This window comes from Cotesia glomerata, linkage group LG4 (genome assembly GCF_020080835.1).
Source record: "Cotesia glomerata isolate CgM1 linkage group LG4, MPM_Cglom_v2.3, whole genome shotgun sequence".
In the NCBI taxonomy this organism is placed as follows: domain Eukaryota; kingdom Metazoa; phylum Arthropoda; class Insecta; order Hymenoptera; family Braconidae; genus Cotesia; species Cotesia glomerata.
The window spans coordinates 2,390,438-2,411,798 of NC_058161.1; the positions used below are offsets into that span (position 1 = coordinate 2,390,438).

General features: G+C 24.9%; 1 protein-coding gene and 1 long non-coding RNA gene across 2 annotated transcripts; one reads left to right on the top strand and one right to left on the bottom strand.

The window, feature by feature from the left end:
• Nucleotides 1–38: 38 nt before the first annotated feature.
• On the bottom strand, nt 39–19,270 carry LOC123264144. The gene is made up of 3 exons (XR_006509280.1): nt 19,257–19,270; nt 10,044–10,050; nt 39–168 (listed from the first exon to the last, which is right to left on the bottom strand). It is a non-coding gene; the product is annotated as an uncharacterized LOC123264144 (long non-coding RNA).
• On the top strand, nt 7,946–9,067 carry LOC123264142 (zinc finger protein 878-like). The gene is made up of 2 exons (XM_044727292.1): nt 7,946–7,965; nt 8,611–9,067. The coding sequence occupies exon 2, from the start codon at nt 8,637–8,639 to the stop codon at nt 9,027–9,029; it is 393 nt and encodes a 130-aa protein (XP_044583227.1). The 5' UTR covers nt 7,946–7,965; nt 8,611–8,636; the 3' UTR covers nt 9,030–9,067.
• Nucleotides 19,271–21,361: the final 2,091 nt, after the last annotated feature.

Sequence of the window (21,361 nt, forward strand, 5' to 3'; positions counted from 1 at the left end):
TGTTGTCTCTTTCCGTTGCTATGGTGACTTTTTTTGGCAATGGTTATCATAGCAACGGTTACCATGGCAATGATTAAATATTAATGAGTAAAATTTGTAAAACTAGTGATTAATTAAATTGTCGATAATAAACATTTTGACAGAAGTGCGCAAAGCGCGTTGGATTTTCTAGTTAAATAAAACGAAATAATTAAATTTCGGATAAAAATTAATTAAATTAAAGAAATTTTGTTTAAAATCAAATTAAAAAAAATTGATACTGTTTTTGATTTAAATTTTCAAATTTAAATATTAATTATGTTTCTTTTCAAATAATTATTTAATGTTAAAAATTGAATCTTTCAAATAATTCCGTCATTATTTAATTTAGTATTGAAGATTTATTATTACAAAAAAACATCTTTAAATTTTTGCGTCAAAATTTAGAAAAACCAAATTATTATTAAGCATTATTTGAAATTAGTTATATTAATTATTTTATTTAAAGCGTGAACAAATAATTTATAATTTGTCTTCTGAATCAAATAATCCAATTGTATATTTTTTCTCTTGTTTAATTTTCAACAAATAAAATTTGATTGATTGAAAAAAAAACCGAGTTATTATTTGATAATTAATTAATTATTTTTTTGTGAATTGTAAAAGTGTTTAATTGTAACTATTAATTATTTTGTTAGAATATTAATCTTTTAAAAAAATTCAATTAACCATAAATAAAATTGTTTCAGAATTAACCACCATGAAAACGAGCTTGAACGACTTCCCAGGCCACGAAGTAACCTTTCCAGTCAAAGAAGAAGATGATTTGAACCAACTGAAGATAAAAAACATAAAATACGCGTGTAATAATCTAGAATGCAACTTGACGTTCAGTCGCGAGTGCCAACGTGATAAACACTCCTTTGATTGTTTGAAAAATAATTTACAGCCTGAAGAAATAGCTCTTGACCAAAATGCGGAATTTAAAGATGAATCTAAAGAAAATAAGGGGAAAATTCCCTTAAAAAATTCTGTAAAGCCCGTTAAGCGAGAAAAGACGTCTAAAAAGTTTGTCAATCTTTCTAATACTGTCAAACGTCGCTATTTTTGCTCTACTTGCTCACGGTCCTATGAATATAAAACAAATTTATGTCGACATATTACGATCCAGTGTGGCAAAGAGAAGAAATTTATTTGCCCGATTTGTGAAAATTGGAGGACTTATCACAAACATAATCTTAAAGGACATTTAAAGAGGGTTCACGGCAAAAAATTATGAACTTTAGTCATTATTTAAAAAATTTTCTTCTTTTTTTGTATTTCGAAAAATAATTAGAAAATTTTTGCGGTAAAAAATAATTAACATTTTCAAATGTCCAAAGGATTTTTGAAAATTGAAATTTTTATAAATTGATATTGGATACAAATTTTAATTAAAAAAAAATTCAATATTAGATCAAAAATAATTAGATAAAAAGAAATAATTACATTTCGAATAACATTTAATTAAATCAAAGAAATCTTGTTTAAAACAAAATTTAAAAAAATTATCAGTTTTCATAAAAATATAATTAAATGGTTTTTTTCTTCTCAAAATTTTAATTATCGAATTTATTGGACATAAGTTATGATACTAAACGTACCTGACAATTTACTATTAAATAATTAATCATTTTTCTTAGTGGAACTTTAAGTATTTATTTTATCAATAGTTGAATTGTTTATTTAAAAAGTTTAAAAATAATTATATGTGTAGTACTTTGTAGATAATTATTTAAGTCTCTGGACTGAAACTTATCCACAATATTTATTGTAGTTAATTATTTGTATTATTGGACATTTGCAGAATTTAACTAAATAAATTTGAATTCTCAAATTTTCAATTAATATCTATTGCAATATAATTTAAGATAGAAAATAAAAGATTTAATATATTACAATTTTAAAAAAAGTTTTAAATAAAAATTGATACTGTCTTTGATTTAAATTTAAATTTGAAAATTTAAATATTAATTATGTTTCATTAAAAAAAATTATTTAATGTTAAAAATTGATCAAATAATTTCGTCATTATTTAGTTTAGTATTAAAGATTTATTATTACAAAAAAACTTCTTTAAATTATTAGTTCAAAATTTAGAAAAACCAAATTACTATTAAGCGTTCTTTGAAATTAGTTATATTAATTATTTTATTTAAAGCGCGAACAAATAATTTATAATTTGTCTTCTAAACCAAATAATCCAATTGATTTTTTTTTCTTATTTAATTTTCAATAAATAAAATTTATTTGATTGAAAAAAAACCGAGTTATTATTTGCTGATTAATTAATTATTTTTTTGTGAATTGTGAAAGTGTATATTCGTAACTATTATGTTTTTTGTTTGAATATTAATTCCTGAAAAAAATTCAATTAACCAAAAATAAAATTGTTTCAGAATTAACCACCATGGAAACGAGCTTCAACGACTTCCCAGGCCACGAAGAAACCTTCCCAGTCAAAGAAGAAGATGATTCGAACAAACTGATGATAAAAAACATAAAATACGCGTGTTATAATCCAAAATGCAACTTGACGTTCAAAAGCGAGCGCTATCGTGATAAACACTCCTTTGATTGTATGGAAAATAATTTACAGCCTGAAGAAATAGCTCTTGACCATAATGCGAAATTTAGAGATTATTTTAAAGAAAATAAGGACAAAATTCCCTCAAAAAATCCTGCGAAGCCCGTGAAGCAAAAAAAGACGTCTGAAAAATTTGTAGATCTTTCTAATACTGGCAAAGGTCGCTTCTCTTGCTCTAATTGCTCACGGTCTTATACTTCTAGAAATAATTTACTTCGACATATTAGGTCCGAGTGTGGCAAAAAGAAGAAATTTATTTGCCCGTATTGTAAACATTGGATAACATATTACAAATATGACCTTAAAAAACATATAAAAAATATTCACGACAAATAATTATGAACTTTAGTTGTTACATAACTGAATTTTCGTATTTTATTGTACTTTGAAGATTAATTAGATAATTTTTTTGGTAAAAAATAATTAATATTTGTTCTTAAATTGAAAAAAATACTTCAATGTTAAAAATTTGATCTTTCAAATAATTTTATCGTCATTATTTAGTTTAGCATTGAAGAGTTATTACAAAAAAAATTTTTCGATCAAAATTTAAAAAAACCAAATTATTAAAAAGCGTTATTTGAAATTAGTTATATTAATTATTTTATTTAAAGCGTGAAGGACTAATTTATAACTTATCTTCTGAACCAAATAATCCAATTGATATTTTTTCTTATTTAATTTTCAATAAAAAAAATTTAATTGATTGAAAACAAAAAAATTGAGTTATTATTTACTAATTAATTAATTATTTTTTTTGTGATTTGTGAAAGTGTATATTTGTAACTAATAATTTGTGTGCATTTTTGTGAAAGTGTAGGTTTGTAACTAATAATTATTTTGTGTTTAAATATTAATTCCTCAAAAAAGAAAAATTCAATTATTAACGAACAATAAAATTGTTTCAGAATTAACCACCACGATAACGAGCTTGAACGACTTCCCAGGCCACGAAAAAACCATCCCAGTCAAAGAAGAAGATAATTTGAACCAACTGATGATAAATAACATAGAATACGCGTGTTATATTCCAAAATGCAATTTGGGATTCAATAGCGAGCTCCAACGTGATAAACACTTCTTTGATTGTTTGAAAAATAATTTACAGCCTGAAGAAATACCTCTTGACCTAAGCATGAAATTTAAAGATGAATTTAAAGAAAATAAGATGAAAATTCCCTCAAAAAATTCTATGAAGCCCGTTAAGCGAGAAAAGACGTCTGAAAAGTTTGTCAATCTTTCTAATACTGTCGAACGTCGCTACTCTTGCTCTACTTGCTCACGGTCCTATGAATATAAAACAAATTTATGTCGACATATTACGATCCAGTGTGGCAAAGAGAAGAAATTTATTTGCCCGATTTGTGCTCCGAAAATTGGAGGACTTATCACAAACATAATCTTAAAGGACATTTAAAGAGGGTTCACGGCAAAGAATTACGAACTTCAGTCATTATTTAAAAAATTTTCTTCTTTTTTTGTATTTCGAAAAATAATTAGAAAATTTTTGCGGTAAAAAATAATTTTTGAAAATTGAAATTTTTATAAATTGATATTGGATAAAAATTTTAATTTAAAAAAATTCAATATTGTATTAAAAATTAGTAGATAAAAAGAAATGATTACATTTCGGATAAAATTTAATTAAATTAAAGAAATCTTGTTTGAAACAAAATTTAAAAAAATTATCAGTTTCCATAAAAATATAATTAAATGGTTTTTTTCTTCTCAAAATTTTAATTATCGAATTTATTGGACATTAGTCACGATACTGAACGTACCTGACAATTTACTATTAAATAATTAATCATTTTTCTTAGTGGAACTTTAAATATTTATTTTATCAATAGTTGAATTGTTTATTTAAAAAGTTTAAAAATAATTATATGTGTAGTACTTTGTAGATAATTATTTAAATCTCTGGACTGAAACTTATCCACAATATTTATTGTATGTAATTATTTGTATTAATGGACATTTGCAGAATTTAACTAAATAAATTTGAATTCTCAAATTTTCAATTAATAATTATTGCAGTATAATTTAAGATAGAAAATAAAAGATTTAATATGTTATAATTTTAAAAAAAGTTTCAAATAAAAATTGATACTGTCTTTGATTTAAATTTAAATATTAATTATGTTTCATTTAAAAAAATTATTTAATGTTAAAAATTTGATCTTTCAAATAATTTCGTCTTTATTTAGTTTAGTATTGAAGAGTTATTACAAAAAAACCTCTTTAAATTTTAGCTTAAAAATTTAGAAAAACCAAATTATTATTAAGCGTTCTCTGAAATTAGTTATATTAATTATTTTATTTAAAGCGTGAACAAATAATTTATAATTTGTCTTCTAAACCAAATAATCCAATTGATTTTTTTTTCTTATTTAATTTTCAATAAATAAAATTTAATTGATTTAAAAAAAACCGAGTTATTATTTACTAATTAATTAATTATTTTTTTGTGAATTGTGAAAGTGAATATTTTTAACTATTAATTTTTTTGTTTGAATATTAATCCCTCAAAAAAATTTAATTAACCAAAAATAAAATTGTTTCAGAATTAACCACCATGGAAACGAGCTTCAACGACTTTCCAGGCCACGAAGAAACCTTTCCAGTCAAAGAAGAAGATGATTTGAACCAACTGATAATAAAAAACATAAAATACGCGTGTAATAATCTAGAATGCAACTTGACGTTCAGTCGCGAGCGCCAACGTGATAAACACTCCTTTGATTGTTTGAAAAATAATTTACAGCCTGAAAAAATAGCTCTTGACCAAAATACGAAATTTAAAGATAAATCTAACGAAAATAAGGAGAAAATTCCCTTGAATAATTCTGTGAAGCCCGTTAAGCCAATGAAGACATCTAAAAAAATTGTGAATCGTTTTAAAATTATCAAAGGTCGCTTCTTTTGCTCTAATTGCTCACGGTCTTATACTTCTAGAAATAATTTACTTCGACATATTAACTACCGGTGTGGCAAAAAGAAAAAATTTATTTGCTCGTTTTGTAAAAATTGGAGGACGTATTACAGACATGACCTTAGTAAACATTTAAGAAATGTTCACGGCAAAGACTTATAAACTTTCCTTATTATTTAACTTAATTTTCTTCTTTTTTTATACTTTGAAGAATAATTAGATAATTTTTCCGGTAAAAATTAATTAATATTTGTTATTAAATTAAAAAAAAATTATTCAATTTTAAAAATTTGTTCTTTTAAATAATTTTATCGTCATTGTTTAGTTTAGTATTGAAGAGTTATTACAAAAAAAAATTTCCGTTTAAAATTTAAAACAACCAAATTATTATTAAACGTTATTTGAAATTAATTATTTTATTTTAAGCGTGAAGAAAAATTTATGACTTGTCTTCTAAATCAAATAATTAAATTTACATTTTTTCTTATTTAATTTTTAATAAATAAAATTTAATTGATTGAGAAAAAATCTGAGTTATTATTTACTAACTAATTAATTATTGTTACGGGTTTGTGTTGTCATAAAAGGCGGTATAAAAGTTTAAATAATTAATCTATAAATTTTTTTTTGTGAATTGTGAAAGTGTATATTTGTTACTAACAGTTTTTTTGTTTTAATATTAATCCCTAGAAAAAATTTAATTAACCAAAAATAAAATTGTTTCAGAATTAACCACCATGGAAACGAGTTTCAACGACTTTCCAGGCCAGGAAGAAACCTTCTCAGTTAAAGAAGACGAAAATTTGAACGAACTGATGATAAAAAACATAAAATACGCGTGTTATAATTCAAAATGCAATTTGACGTTCAATAGCGAGCGCCAACGTGAAAAACAGTTCTTTGATTATTTGGAAAATAATTTACAGTCTGAAGAAATAATCCTTGACCAAAACGCGAAATTTAGTGACGAGTCTAAAGAAAATAAGGAGAAAATTCTCTGAAAAAATCCTGTGAAGCCCGTTAAGCGAAGGAAGACGTCTGAAACTATTGTTGATCTTTCTGAAACTGACAAATGTCGCTTCTCTTGCTCTAATTGCTCACGGTCCTATGTAAATAAAAGAAATTTAAGTCGACATATTAAGACCGAGTGTGGCAAAGAGAAGAAATTTATTTGCTTGTCTTGTGAAAATTGGAGGACTTATCACAAACATACTCTTAGAAACCATTTAAATCATGTTCACGGCAAAGAATTATGAACTTCAGTCATTACTTAACTATATTTCCGTCTTTTTTTGTACTGTAAAGAATAATTAGACAATTTTTTTAGTAAAAAATAATTAATTATTGTTCCTGAAAGAAATAATTACATTTAGCATAAAAATTGCTTAAATTAATTAAAAAAAAATTAATTCAAAAATTAAAATTTTTAAATACCAAAATTTTGCATTAAAAAAAATTAAAATAGTTTTTTTCTTCTTAAAATTTTAATTATTGCTAACTAAAGACTTGACCATTAATTACGAATGTAATAACACAAATTATTTATTTAATAAAGGTCATTGTAATTATTTCTTCATTTTTTTTAATTAATTTTTAAATCTACTTTTTATTTTTCAGGATAATTATTACCAAAGTATCTAAAAAATTCTAACACTGCCTAACTTTATGTATTGGAAGCATGAAGGTTCTAACTACACTTTCAATTAGCATGTCTAATTACTCATTACTCTAGCACCAGAAAAAAAAAAAAAAAAAAACTAAAATCTTCAATTAATTTTTAAAAATAAAAATACTGAAAAAAATTTAATCTAGAATTTTGATAGTATAAATTAAAACTAACAAAAAATAATTTTTGTTCCAGGAAACTACCCGCTAACTGTGCGAAGGTTCGACGATTATTACTCAGGGCTGCAGAATTTCCACTCAAATATGAACCTGAATAAGTATCATTGCGTGAACGCCCACTGTAACAGTGTTTTTAAGGACGAAAACACTTTGCGCAAGCACGTTAAGTATATATGTGGAAAACCACCGAGGTACCAGTGCGGACACTGTGAGTACAGGTCCCACTGGGCGCCAAATGTTAGAACCCACTCAAAAGCGCTTCATCCTGATTTGATGACAGATGTAATTGAGCTTTACAATCCGTACCCTGAAGAAATGGGGACTTTTGTTTGTCCAAACTGCTCGCAGAGATACAAGTTCAAGAAGGGCCTAGATACTCATTTGAAAAATTTGTGTGGAAGATAAAGAATTTTATAAAATTTTAATTTTTAATTTTTAATTGGAATTTAATACATTTTTTTTAAATGAAGATAGAAATTTTTTACAAAATTTCAATTTTTAATTGTAATTTAATACATTTTTTTTATTAAAAAAATTTTTTTTTTTAACGAAAGAAAATTTTATAAAATTTCAATTTTTAATTGTAATTTAATACATTTTTTTTATTAAAAAAATTTTTTTTTTAACGAAAGAAAATTTTATAAAATTTCAATTTTTAATTGTAATTTAATACATTTTTTTTTTAATTAAAAGAAAAAAAATTTTTTAATTGAAGATGGAAAATTTTATAAAATTTCAATTTTTAATTGTAATTTAATACATTTTTTTTTTAATTAAAAGAAAAAAATTTTTTTATTGAAGATGGAAAATTTTATAAAATTTCAATTTTTAATTGTAATTTAATACATTTTTTTTAATTAAAAAAAAAAATTTCTTTTTTTTTCTAATGAAAAAAAATTTTATAAAATTTCAATTTTTAATTGTAATTTAATACATTTTTTTTTTTTAATGAAAGAAAGTTTTATAAAATTTCAATTTTCAATTTTTAATTGTAATTTAATATATTTTTTTTATTAAAAAATAAAATTGTTTTTTTAATAAAAAAAAATTTATTTTTAATGAAAAAAAATTTTTTTTTAATTTAAAAAAAAAGAAGAAATGAATAAATAAATAAATAAATAAAATACAAAAATAAATTAATAATTGTGAAAATTTAATTTCTCCCTACCAAAATTTAATTTTTATTTAATAAATTGCAATAAAATTTTTTTAATTAATTTTTTTACAGAATCTGGGAGCAGCTTGGAGGATACTATGACGGTGGAAGAAAATCCTAGAGCTAAAAGAAAATCCGAAACTGATCAGCGGGGTAAATTCGAGTGCTCTAAATGCAAGAACACTTTCAGCACCAAGAACAGCTGGATATATCACGAGAAATACCAGTGCGGAGTACCACCGAGGTACCAGTGCTCTTACTGTCCCTACAAGTCCCGCAAGTCTGCCAACGTGAAGAAACACTCGATTAGAATGCACAAAGGACGTGACCCAGTGATTGTTCAACTCTGGAAGCCTGTTCTCAAATCTGGAGAGTTTCCTTGTCCTAATAAAAATTGTGGGCGGGTTTATAAGTTGACCGATAGCTTGAAGTATCATTTGAATTACGAGTGCGGGAAAAAATTACCTACTAAATTCAAGCGATGCGAGTAATTAGGCTCATTGCAAGTTTGATGTCAAGCTTTACTTGATTAAACTAATTAATTTATTATAAAAATTAATTTGATTAAGAAAAAAATTTTTTTTCTTAAATTAAAAAATTTTCTCTTTAATTAAATTAATTTTTTTCTATTAATTTAATTATTTTAAATATTGTCAATTTTCGCTAATTAAAAATTTTTAATTTATAGCCAAAAAATTATTTTGATAAATTCGTAAAAATTTTTGAAAAAAGTTTTGATTTAATTTTTTTTTTTTGTGACAATAATTAAATTTTTTTTAATTTAATAGATTAATTATAAAATTGTGGAGAAATTTAATGACTTACTTAGAAGTATTGAGAAGAAGGATTTTCTGGATTTTTCCTGAAATATTTAAAAAAAAAAAGAATAATTAAATGAAGGGCTAAAGAGAAATGAAATTGAGAAAATTGTAAAATTATGTTTCTAGAACATTGGGCTAAAGTGAAACTCTGGTATTTAATAATTGCACAACTCACTACACTTAATTTCATACTATCACTCAATACTTATTTTTGACAAAATTTTAGGACGTATATAAAATTTTAAATATAACTTTTTATTACCGATAAACATTTAACGACTGTAACTAACTAAAAAACGCAATTTGTTGGAGTTTTTGATGGGAATTAAAATTTTTATTGACAATTTAAAAAATTTTTGATCCATATGATAGATGAAAATTTTCTCTACAGATAATTAAGAGTAATTATTATTATTGAGTCTAGAAAATAAAATTGAAATTTGTACTTGAAATTGCAGACGTTTATTTCATTTTTAATAAATTTAATTGATATTCAAAAAAAGTTTTTTCTTTTACTAAAATAAATATTTCATTTATTAATTTTTATTTTTAATATTAATATTTAATAATTTTTGAAAGATTTTATTCAATAATAATATAATTAATTAATTTTTATATTTATTAACCAAATTAATTAATTTAAAAATAAAAACAAATTTATGTAACTAGCAACCTTGCAGTCACTATGTAACTTCCGTGACTTGTGAATTATAAATAAATAAAATTTTGATATATTAAATAATGACTTTTGCTAAATTGCACTGTACTTTCTTAAACATTGATGTTTTTAAAGATATAAGCTCATCCCGACGTTACACTCATCAAGAGCTTTCATTTGAATACCCACATGCATTTTGATATATTTTTCATATATACATATATATAATATATATAAATATATGAAAAATTGATGTGGGTACTCAAATGAAAGCTCTTGATGAGTGTAATGTCAGGGTGTGCTTATATATCTTTAAAAATGTCAATAGTTCACAAGATATTTGTTAAATTGCATTGTACTTTCGTAAATATTGACATTTTTAAAGATATAAGCTCATCCTGATGTTACACTCATCAAGAGCTTTCATTTGAGTACCCACATGCATTTTTGATGTATTTTTCATATATACATATATATAATATATATAAATATATGAAAAATTGATGTGGGTACTCAAATGAAAGCTCTTGATGAGTGTAATGTCAGGGTGAGCTTATATCTTTAAAAATGTCAATAGTTCACAAGATATTTGTTAAATTGCATTGTACTTTCGTAAATATTGACATTTTTAAAGATATAAGCTCATCCTGATGTTACACTCATCAAGAGCTTTCATTTGAGTACCCACATGCATTTTTGATATATTTTTCATATATACATAAATATAATATATATAAATATATGAAAAATTGATGTGGGTACTCAAATGAAAGCTCTTGATGAGTGTAATGTCAGGGTGTGCTTATATATCTTTAAAAATGTCAATAGTTCACAAGATATTTGTTAAATTGCATTGTACTTTCGTAAATATTGACATTTTTAAAGATATAAGCTGATCCTGATGTTACATTCATCAAGAGCTTTCATTTGAGTACCCACATCAATTTTTCATATATTTATATATATTATATTTATGTATATATGAAAAATATATCAAAAATGCATGTGGGTACTCAAATGAAAGCTCTTGATGAGTGTAACATCGAGATGAGATTATATCTTTAAAAATGTCAATAGTTCACAAGATACAAGGCCATTTCTTAATTATCTATTAAATACTAAAATACATAAATTGTAAATTGTAAATATAATTAAAATCACAAAATAAATTTCTTCTTTTCAGATATAAATTTTGTCAAATTAAATTTAGAAAAATAAATATTTGTGTAAAATTAAGATTTTATTACAAAAAAAAACTAACAAAAAATGTATTTAAAATTTTTTCAGGGATCATAATCCTGCCGGGAGGATTAAGACTGATACAACCGATAACAGAGCCGTTGAAGAGGGCCGGATTGTTCTACTGTCCGAACGCGAACTGCCAAAAAGTGTTCCAGCACGCGGAATCGCGGAACAAGCACGTTAAATATTACTGCGGGAAACCGCCGAGGTACATGTGTCCTCATTGCCAGTACAAGTCGCTGACCAAGTACAACATTCAATTGCACGCTAAGAGAATTCATTCTAATCTCAAGACGGATGTAATTGAACTCTACGACAACAAACCTTCGAATAAGAGCAGTTTCTTCCAATGCCCGAACAAATCTTGTAATAAAAGATACACGCGCAAAGATAATTTTTATTATCACATGAAATATGAGTGCAAAATAAATAATTAATTTAAAAAATTTATTATTTTTCATTTTTTTTACTTTTATTTAAATTTTAATATTAATATAGTATATTACACTACAAGGGCAGAAAGTTGAGATTCCTGCACTGCGCGCCATGATGCCCGAGGCGAAGCCGAGAGCATCATGGCGCGCAGTGCAGGAATCTCAACTTTCTGCCCATGTAGTGTATACTAGTTTTCTTGCTATCCGGTCGAAAGTACGCAAAAAATTGCGTTGAAAAAAATTGATGCCTGCCCCCGACATTTGAGGCACGAGCGAAGCGAGTGCTGCTAGTCGGGGGGGGGGGGGGGGGGCATCAAATACACCTGTCAATAAAGATACTAATTTATAATCTATCATATTACTACTTTCTTTTGAGAAAAGATCTTAATTTAATTAAATAAATTTAAAGTTATAAACATATTATAAATTAACTCTTTAAGAATAAAAAAAAAAGAGAAAAATGAAATAATAATCGTAAAATGCATTGAAAAAAAAATTAAGAAAAAAATCTGTTTGTGTATTTTTTCAAATAATTATTTGTTCAATAATGAATTTATTTATTTGAGAATATCATTTGAAACTTTTTATAATTTATTTTATTGATAAATAATTAAAAAAAAATTAAAACAAAAATTTTCACATGTAGAAAATTTCAAAAATTATACGTGGAATTTTTTAAAAATAGTTTTTTACTTCTAGTTTTTAATTAATAAAAAAATCAAAAATTGTTGAGTGTCGGTTAACTTAATTTTCATACAAGACAGATACATTCATAACAATCACAAGTAAGGTTAGCCTTATAAACATTAGTTCTAGAGTGAGCGCGACTACCGACTTTCGGGCTTTCTGCCGCCTCGAGTCTCGTTGTCAGTGCATGAAAAATGCTTTTTTTGCCCTCCGGGCGGAAAGTGACAACTTTCGTCCCGCTGCGCTAAATTAAGTTGCCGCTTTCCGCCTTCGTCGGACAAAAAAATAGTATACACTCCACGGGAAGTAAATAAGAAAGCCTCAGATCACATGTTTGTTGACCTCGGCGTCGCCTCGGCCAACAATTACATGTGATCTGAGACATTTCTTACTTTACTTCCCTAGGTGTGTAATATACTATTTTTGCTCGACGGACAGAAAGCGTCAACTTTCGGCCCGCTGCGCTAAACGAAAGTGCCGCTTTCTGCCTTCGTCGAGCAAAAAAATAGTATACACTCCACGGGAAGTAAATAAGAAAGCCTCAGATCACATGTTTGTCAACCTCGGCTTCGCCTCGGCCGACAATTACATGTGATCTGAGACATTTTTTACTTTACTTCCCTAGGTGTGTAATATACTATTTTCTGCCCTCCGGCCGGAAAGTGGCAACTTTCTGGCTGCTGCGCTAAACAAAGTTGCCACATTCCGGCTACGTCGAGCAGAAATAGTATATTACACACCTAGGGAAGTAAAGTAAGAAATGTCTCAGATCACATGTAATTGTTGGCCGAGGCGAAGCCGAGGTCAACAAACATGTGATCTGAGGCTTTCTTATTTACTTCCCGTGGAGTGTATACTATTTTTTTGTCCGACGAAGGCGGAAAGCGGCAACTTAGTTTAGCGCAGCAGGACGAAAGTTGTCACTTTCCGCCCGGAGGGCAAAAAAATAGTATACATACCTTGGCCAGTAAAAAGTAAAGCCTCAGATCACATGTTTGTCAACCTCGGCCAACAATTACATGTGATCTGAGACTATTATTTTACTGGCCTAGGTATGTAATATACTATTTCTGCTCCACGTAGCCGGAATGTGGCAACTTTGTTTAGCGCAGCGGCCAGAAAGTTGCCACTTTCCGGCCGGAGGGCAGAAATGCATTATTTCGGCTCTCCGTCGTAGAGCGCATGCGCGACTCAACCACGGCATCAAAGCGGGGCTTTCTGCCGTGAAATCGCAGCGAGAACCCCGTACTTTCGACCGGCGTAGTAAGAAAATTATTTTATTGTTATTTTTTTAATTAATTTTTAAAATTTTAATTTTAATCTTAATAATTTATTGTAAAATTTAAATTAATTAATTTTTTTTTTACTTAATTCAATAAAATTTTTATAAAAATTAATTAATTTTTTTTTTACTAAATTTATAAAATTTTTATAAAAATTAAAAAGCATAAATCATGTAAAAAAATTTTTTTTATCAAATTAAAATTAATTAAATTTTAAGCTTCAAATTTATATTTAAAGGACTGTAATAATATTTATTATTAAATAATTATTAAAAATAATAATAATAATCAAATATTACCGAAAAATTATAAATAAAATTATTAACAATGTATAAAAAATTAATTACTAATAAAAAAATAAATCAAAAATTTTAATAATTTATTCAAATAAACAAAAAAGAAAAAAAAATTGTAATTACTAAAATTAAATTCAATACTAATTAATTCTTATTTCTTTCCAGTTCGACCGATGATTGTCTGGATGGAAGAGCCCCCAATGGTATCAATCGCAGAAAAATCTCAACCAGATCTGCAAATAGAAGCGGTGAAGTACGCCTGCCCGAACCCAACTTGCTCAAGAGTGTTCAGCGACAAGAGCAATCGCAACACTCATTACAATTACCAGTGCGGTAAACCCCCCAGGTTCAAGTGTCCTTATTGCGAGCACAGGTCTCATCGCAAAGCCGATCTCAGGGCTCATGTCAGCGCAAAACATCCTGGGTTCACGAATTTTGTTATTGAGTTGTATAATCCTTGCAAAAAAATTTATATTACTAAATAGGGCTTGATATTTCAAATTTAAATTTAAAAAGGAAGATCTGGAATTTTTCACCGATCGAAGGATTTGTTTATAGTTAAAAATATTTGTTAATATTTAACAAATCATTTATTAGAGACCACTTTTTAGTCCTTAACAAATATTTCTTAGTATTTAAAAAGATTTATTAATATTTAATAAATGAATATCTGATTTATTAAATACAAACAAATCATTTTAAATACTAAGAAATATTTGTTTGATACTAAAAAATGGTCTCTAATAAATGACTGTGCCGGTCGAAAAAAAGGTAATTTTTGGGAATTTTTTTAACAGGGAAAATAGAGGAATTTGGAGATTTAATTTTTTTTATTTTATTAAGGGTACATTAAAGATTATTACTCTAAATTTTTATTAAAAAATATTTAATTATTACAAAGTTATTAACAATCTAGTTATCGTTGCACGTACGGAATTTTGAAAATTTTAATTTTCAAAAGAATGGCAACTGATTGAAAATTTTCTCATTATTTTTACTGTTTTTTTTTTTTGTTGCTAAAAAAATCTTTAAAATCAAAATTTTTAAAATTCCGACCATGGAGGGGGAAATTTTTTCTAGTGCTCTGCAAGATTGTTAATAATTTTGTAATAATTAAATATTTTTTTTTTAATATTTAATGTACCCTTAATAAAATAAAAAAATTTTTTTTTAATTTTCTCATTATTTTTACTTTTTTTTTTTTGTTTTAACTCGGCTAGAAAAAATCTTTAAAATTAAAATTTTTTAATTTTGACCATGAAGGGGAAAATTTTTTCTGTGCTCTACGAAATTGTCAATAACTTTCTAATAATTGATTATTTTTTAATAAAAATTTAGGGAAATAATCTCTAATCTATCCTTAATAAAATAAAAAAAATTTGATCCCCAAATTCCTTTATTTTCCCTGTTAAAGAAATTCCCGAAAATCACCTTTTTTTTTTCGACCATCACAGTAATTTTCCCCCTTATATTTGTAAATTTTTTTTTTCCGCTTTCTTAAAAAGAGAAAAACCAAATATTAAAATTAGTGACTGATAAATATTTCTTTTTTTTTAATTTATAAACTTTTAATAATTAGACAATATTTTATAATTTGAATTTCAACTTCATAAAATTTTTTTAGTTTAAAAAAAAAAACTTTTTTTTAAATATTTTTATATTTTATAAAAATTTAAGATCAAATTTTTGTGATAAATAAAATAACTCAGTTACTTAATTCTAATTTAAATTAATGTAAAATATTTTTCATCCCTGTACTAAGTCACGTTAAATTAAATTGTAAGATCAAAAAATAAACATGAATATTTCTTCAGCAAAATTTTATTATTTTTATTCAATAATTGTTAGCGCATGTGTTCGTGTGAGTGAAAAAAGAGAAGTATACTAACAAAAAAATTTTTTTTACAGGATACATCAGCTTAAGAAGACGTAGGCCGGTCCAAAGATTGGGGTTGACCCACGGGTACTACAAATGTCCGAATAATAACTGCGGGAGAAGTTACAAAGCCAAGGGAACTTTGTTAACGCACTTGAGGTACGAGTGCGGCCAAGCTCCGCGGTTTATGTGCGCATATTGCGGGTTTATCACTAGCTTCAAGAGCAATCTTCGGAGACACTTGAATCATCGTCATCCTGGCATGGAAATTCGTATAGTTGATCTAGTCAAATCAAGATAATTTTATTATTTTTTCATTCCATTAGTTTAATTATATTTTATTGTACAATTTAGATTTTTAGTGTTAATAAATTATTTATTAAATAAATAAATTAATATAAGTTAATTAAATTAACATTAATTAGGTTTAAAAAAATATTTTGATAATTAAAAAATTTTTTTTTTAATCTTTGTTGTTAAGATAATAAGAAAAAAATTTTTTTTAGGATAGTCATAAGATAAAATTGGTTTTTTTTAAGTGAAATTTAGTGTCATTGCAAGATTCTTGACTTGAATTTGTATCTTGTGAACTATTGACATTTTTAAAGATATAAGCTCATTCTGATGTTACACTCGTCGAGACCTTTCATTTGAGTACCCACATCAATTTTTCATATATTTATATATATTATATATATATATATGTATATATATATATATATATATATATCAAAAATGCATGTGGGTATTCAAATGAAAGCTCTCGATGAGTGTAACATCAGGATGAGCTTACATTCTTAAAAATATCAATTATTGAGAAATGACCTTGTATCTTGTCAACTACTGACATTTTTAAAGATATAAGCTCACCCCGACATTACACTCATCGAGACCTTTCATTTGAGTACCTACATCAATTTTTCATATATTTATATATTTATCTATATGTATACATGAAAAATATATCAAAAATGCATGTGGGTACTCAAATGAAAGCTCTTGATGAGTGTAACATCAGAATGAGCTTACATCTCTAAAAATATCAATAATTAAGAAATGACCTTGTATCTTGTCAACTATTGACATTTTTAAAGATATAAGCTCACCCCGATGTTATACTTATCAAGACCTTTCATTTGAGTACCCACATCAATTTTTCATATATTTATATATATTATATATATGTATATATGAAAAATATATGAAAATGCATGTGGGTATTCGAATGAAAGCTCTCGATGAGTGTAACATCAGGATGAGCTTACATTTTTAAAAATATCAATTATTGAGAAATGACATTGTATCTTGTCAACTACTGACATTTTTAAAGATATAAGCTCACCCCGACATTACACTCATCGAGACCTTTTATTTGAGTACTTACATCAATTTTTCATATATTTTATATATTAATATATATTATATATGAGAAATATGTCAAAAATGCATATGGGTACTCAAACGAAAGCTCTTGATGAGTGTAACATCCGGATGAGCTTATATCTTTAAAAACATCAATAGTTAAGAAAGTACAGTTCAATTTAACAAAAGTCATTAATTACTAAAAATTCTTATTTATTTTTAATTAATTAAACAATATTTTAAATAATTTTTAAAATTTAGACTTTATTATTAATTAATTATTTTTTGTAAAATTAAAATTTATTTAAAAATTTAGAAGCATAAATATGGAAAATAATAATTTTAAAATTAATTATTAATTAAAAAAACTATTTTTCTAGGTTTTGTGGCTTAATGCAAAGTTTTATCGACAAAATGGCGACTTGTTTTTTCACAAAGTGGTGGAGTGTATTGCACAATAATTTTTTGTGAATTATTTTAACAAAAAAGTGTGAAAAATAGCACCGCACTTGATAAATAATCTAAAAAAAATTTTTAATTTACTAAAAGAATCTATAAATTTTTATTTTACAGTTTACATTTCTAACGTATTTATCGCAGATAAATTGTACCGAAGATTTGTAGAGTCTCCAGAACTGGACTCAGGAATCACAGACTCAAATTACACTGATAATTTTGAGACCATCAACAATTCGCAGTTAGTTCCAGAGCCGGAAAAAAACAAAACAAATAATAAGAGAAGAAATACAAAGAAGAAAAGGAAGAAATACTCGTGTCCTAATCCTGGATGCAGCAGAGTTTTTAAAATGAAGGGTTGTTTGAAGACTCACTCAATGTACTGCGGAAAACCCTTGAGATTCATGTGCCCGCTCTGTAAATACAGGTCCAAGTGGAACTGCTATGTAAAGTCTCACATTTCTAGAGCCCACAGTGGAGAAAACGCGAGTGTAATTGACGTTTACAAGCCTTCGGAACAGTCTGAGGAAAGATATTTGTGCCCGAATGACGAATGTAGGAAGAAATGTAGCAGCAAGAGGATTTTGGAGAATCATATTAATTTTGAGTGCGAAAAATTAACGCAATTTAAGTGTTATTATTGCTCGTTTAGAGCGCACTTTAGGGATGATGTTAAAGAACATTCTATGAGAGAACATAAGGATAAAGTTTGTCGGGTTAATTTGGTTATTGCTCAGTAAAGTTTGAGGATATTAATTAGGTAGCCTTGTGAAGAAACATAATTTTAAAATATTAATCAGTTTTAATTAATTAATTCTAATTAATTAGAATTAATTGTAATGAATTAATTCTAATTAATTAATTATCTGTAATGAATTAATTCTAATTAATTAATTAATTAATTGTAATGAATTAATTGTAATGAATTAATTCTAATTAATTAATTCTAATTAATTAATTCTAATTAATTAATTCTATTTAATTAATTCTATTTAATTAATTCTATTTAATTAATTCTAATTAATTAATTCTATTTAATTAATTCTAATTAATTAATTCTATTTAATTAATTCTATTTAATTAATTCTATTTAATTAATTCTTATTAATTAATTAATTTAAAATAATTAATTCTTATTAATTAATTAATTCAAAATAATTAATTCTAATTAATTAGAATCAATTCTAATTAATTAATTCTAATTAATCAATTCTAATTAATTAATTCTAATTAATTAATTCTATTTAATTAATTCTATTTAATTAATTCTAATTAATTAATTCTATTTAATTAATTCTATTTAATTAATTCTTATTAATTAATTAATTTAACATAATTAAAAAGAAAAAAATAAAATAAATAAATTAAAAAAAAATAAAAAAAACAATTAGTAACGATCCAAAATAATTTGAGTTTATACTATTAAGGTAAAAGATCTAATTATTGACACGAGCTTAAGCTAATTAGTTGTTTGACTCTTGAAAAAAAATAAAATGTTCTAAAAAAATCAATTATCTTTAAATTTATAATTAAAAAATTATATTTATTAATTTATTGAAGTTGATTTTTTTTTAATAAAAATATAATTGCAAATGTCATTAACTACACAGAAAAAATAAGTTTCTTGTGCTAAGAAAATTCTAAGGAAGACAAAAGTTATTTTGGAGTAAGAAGAAATTTTCTTGACTCAAAATTTTCTTGGCTCAAAACTTTGACTTAAATTCACACTTCGGTCAGGAATTTTTTTTTTTTTTAGTGCAAAGGTGAATAACTGGATCTTTTATTTTATATTTACTTATAAAAAAATTAACTTCGTTCAAGAGAAATGTCTTAAACCAAAAATACAATTTTGAAGAATATAATTTTTTAAGGCAAGAAAAAAAATTCTTTAGCCAAGAAAATTTACTTAAATTAAGAATAATTTCTTCTCTTGAATAGAGTTAACTTTATTATATCTTTAAATATACACTTTAAATTAATTGAATAATTTTAAATATGTTTTTCTTAACGTGGATAATTTATTTATAGAGTTATACAGAATGATTATTTTTAAAAACTCAAATTTTTTTGACATTTTCAGAATGTATATGCATTTAAATATAATATTTAAAAATTTAAAATTTTTAAACTACTTAAAGCTTGAAATTTTTTTTGTAAATTTGCAACTTTTTAATTTAAAAAGTCGCCAATTTATTAAAAATAAAAATTTTGATTTTATTTCTTCAATTATTTATTAAATAAAATTAATAAAAAAACAGATTTTTTAAACTTGCAATCAAGTATGACTCTTTAAGTGTCACATTATTAAGAATATTGTGTGATCTAGTCGTTGCTCAATTTTTTTTACTTTAAAAAGTCTTAACTAAGTAAAATATTTATTAAAAAAATTTTTTAGCAGCAAAAAAAAAAACTTAATTTTGATAAAATTTTATAAATTAAATAATTTAATTAGATTTAATGAGAAAAATTTTTAAAAATTTATTTTAATAAAAAAAAAATACAATTAATATTTTATAACCGCTTAAATGTTTGTAGCTTTTTTTTATAAAATTACAAAAGCAACTTTTAGTCGATAAGTTATTAAAATAAGAATATATCTCGTGATTTAATGTGTGATAAATAAAATTGTGTGAAACTATAAAGTGCAATTTAAACTTACAATATTAAAATATTGTAAAATTATAATAAAAATCATTCTTCTTCTCTAAAAAAAAATTAATAACTCAAACTATTCTTCAAACAACTTTCTCAACCCTGGCATGTAAAACCTAGAGCAGAATAAAACCTCGCACCTTCTCTAACAAAATTTGAATTATTTTTAGGAATTTTCGGCGACAAGGACTGCGAAGTTTCCTCTCGGAATTCCCGAAAGGTTCCGGATTACTCGATAAATTTATCCACGGGGAGGTTCCACTGTCCCGCGTGCAATTGGAGCTACACAAGAAGAGATTCAATGCTCGCGCACTATCGCTACGAGTGCGGGAAACCCCCGCGTTTTAAGTGCCCGTATTGCCAACTGTGCAGCAAAAAAACTTCCAATGTCTACCAACATGTCAGATCTGTTCATCCCAATGAACCGGTCACGCTGGTCAAATTATATTAATTAATTAAAAATACATAATCAAATTAACTAATTAAAAATATATCAAAAATTTTTTTATTACGAGCGAAGCTCTAAAAATTAAAAATGATATTATTAAATATTTTTTAATTAATTAAGTAGTAAATGTAATTCTTGAACAAATAACAATATTTTACATAAAAAAAAATTATATAATTTTTTTTTCCTCATAGAAACAAACGAAGAAAATTGTAAAGAAGAGTGAAGTTATTTAAGAGCAAAAAAAAATTTTTTTAGACAAAAAAATTTTCTTAAATAATTTTTTTTGGACAAAAAAATTTTTTTTAAAATAAATTTTTTTTAGACAAAAAACATTTTTTTAAATAATTTTTTTTTTTTTAAATTTTCTTAAAATAATTTAAAAAAAAAAAAATTTCTTAATATAACTTTTTTTAGACAAAAATTTTTTCTTAAAATAATTTTTCTTAGAGAAAAAAATTGAAAAAAAATTTTTTTTTTAGACAAAAAAACTTTCTTAAAATAAATTTTTTCAGACAAAAAAATTTTCTTAGAATAATTTTTTTCAGACAAAAAATTTTTCTTAAAATAATTTTTTTAGAAAAAAAATTGTGAAGAATTGTAGCGTT

Coding starts and splice junctions, on each gene's coding strand:
- LOC123264142 (XM_044727292.1), top strand. CDS start 8,637: ATGACGGTGGAAGAAAATCCTAGAGCTAAAAGAAAATCCGAAACTGAT.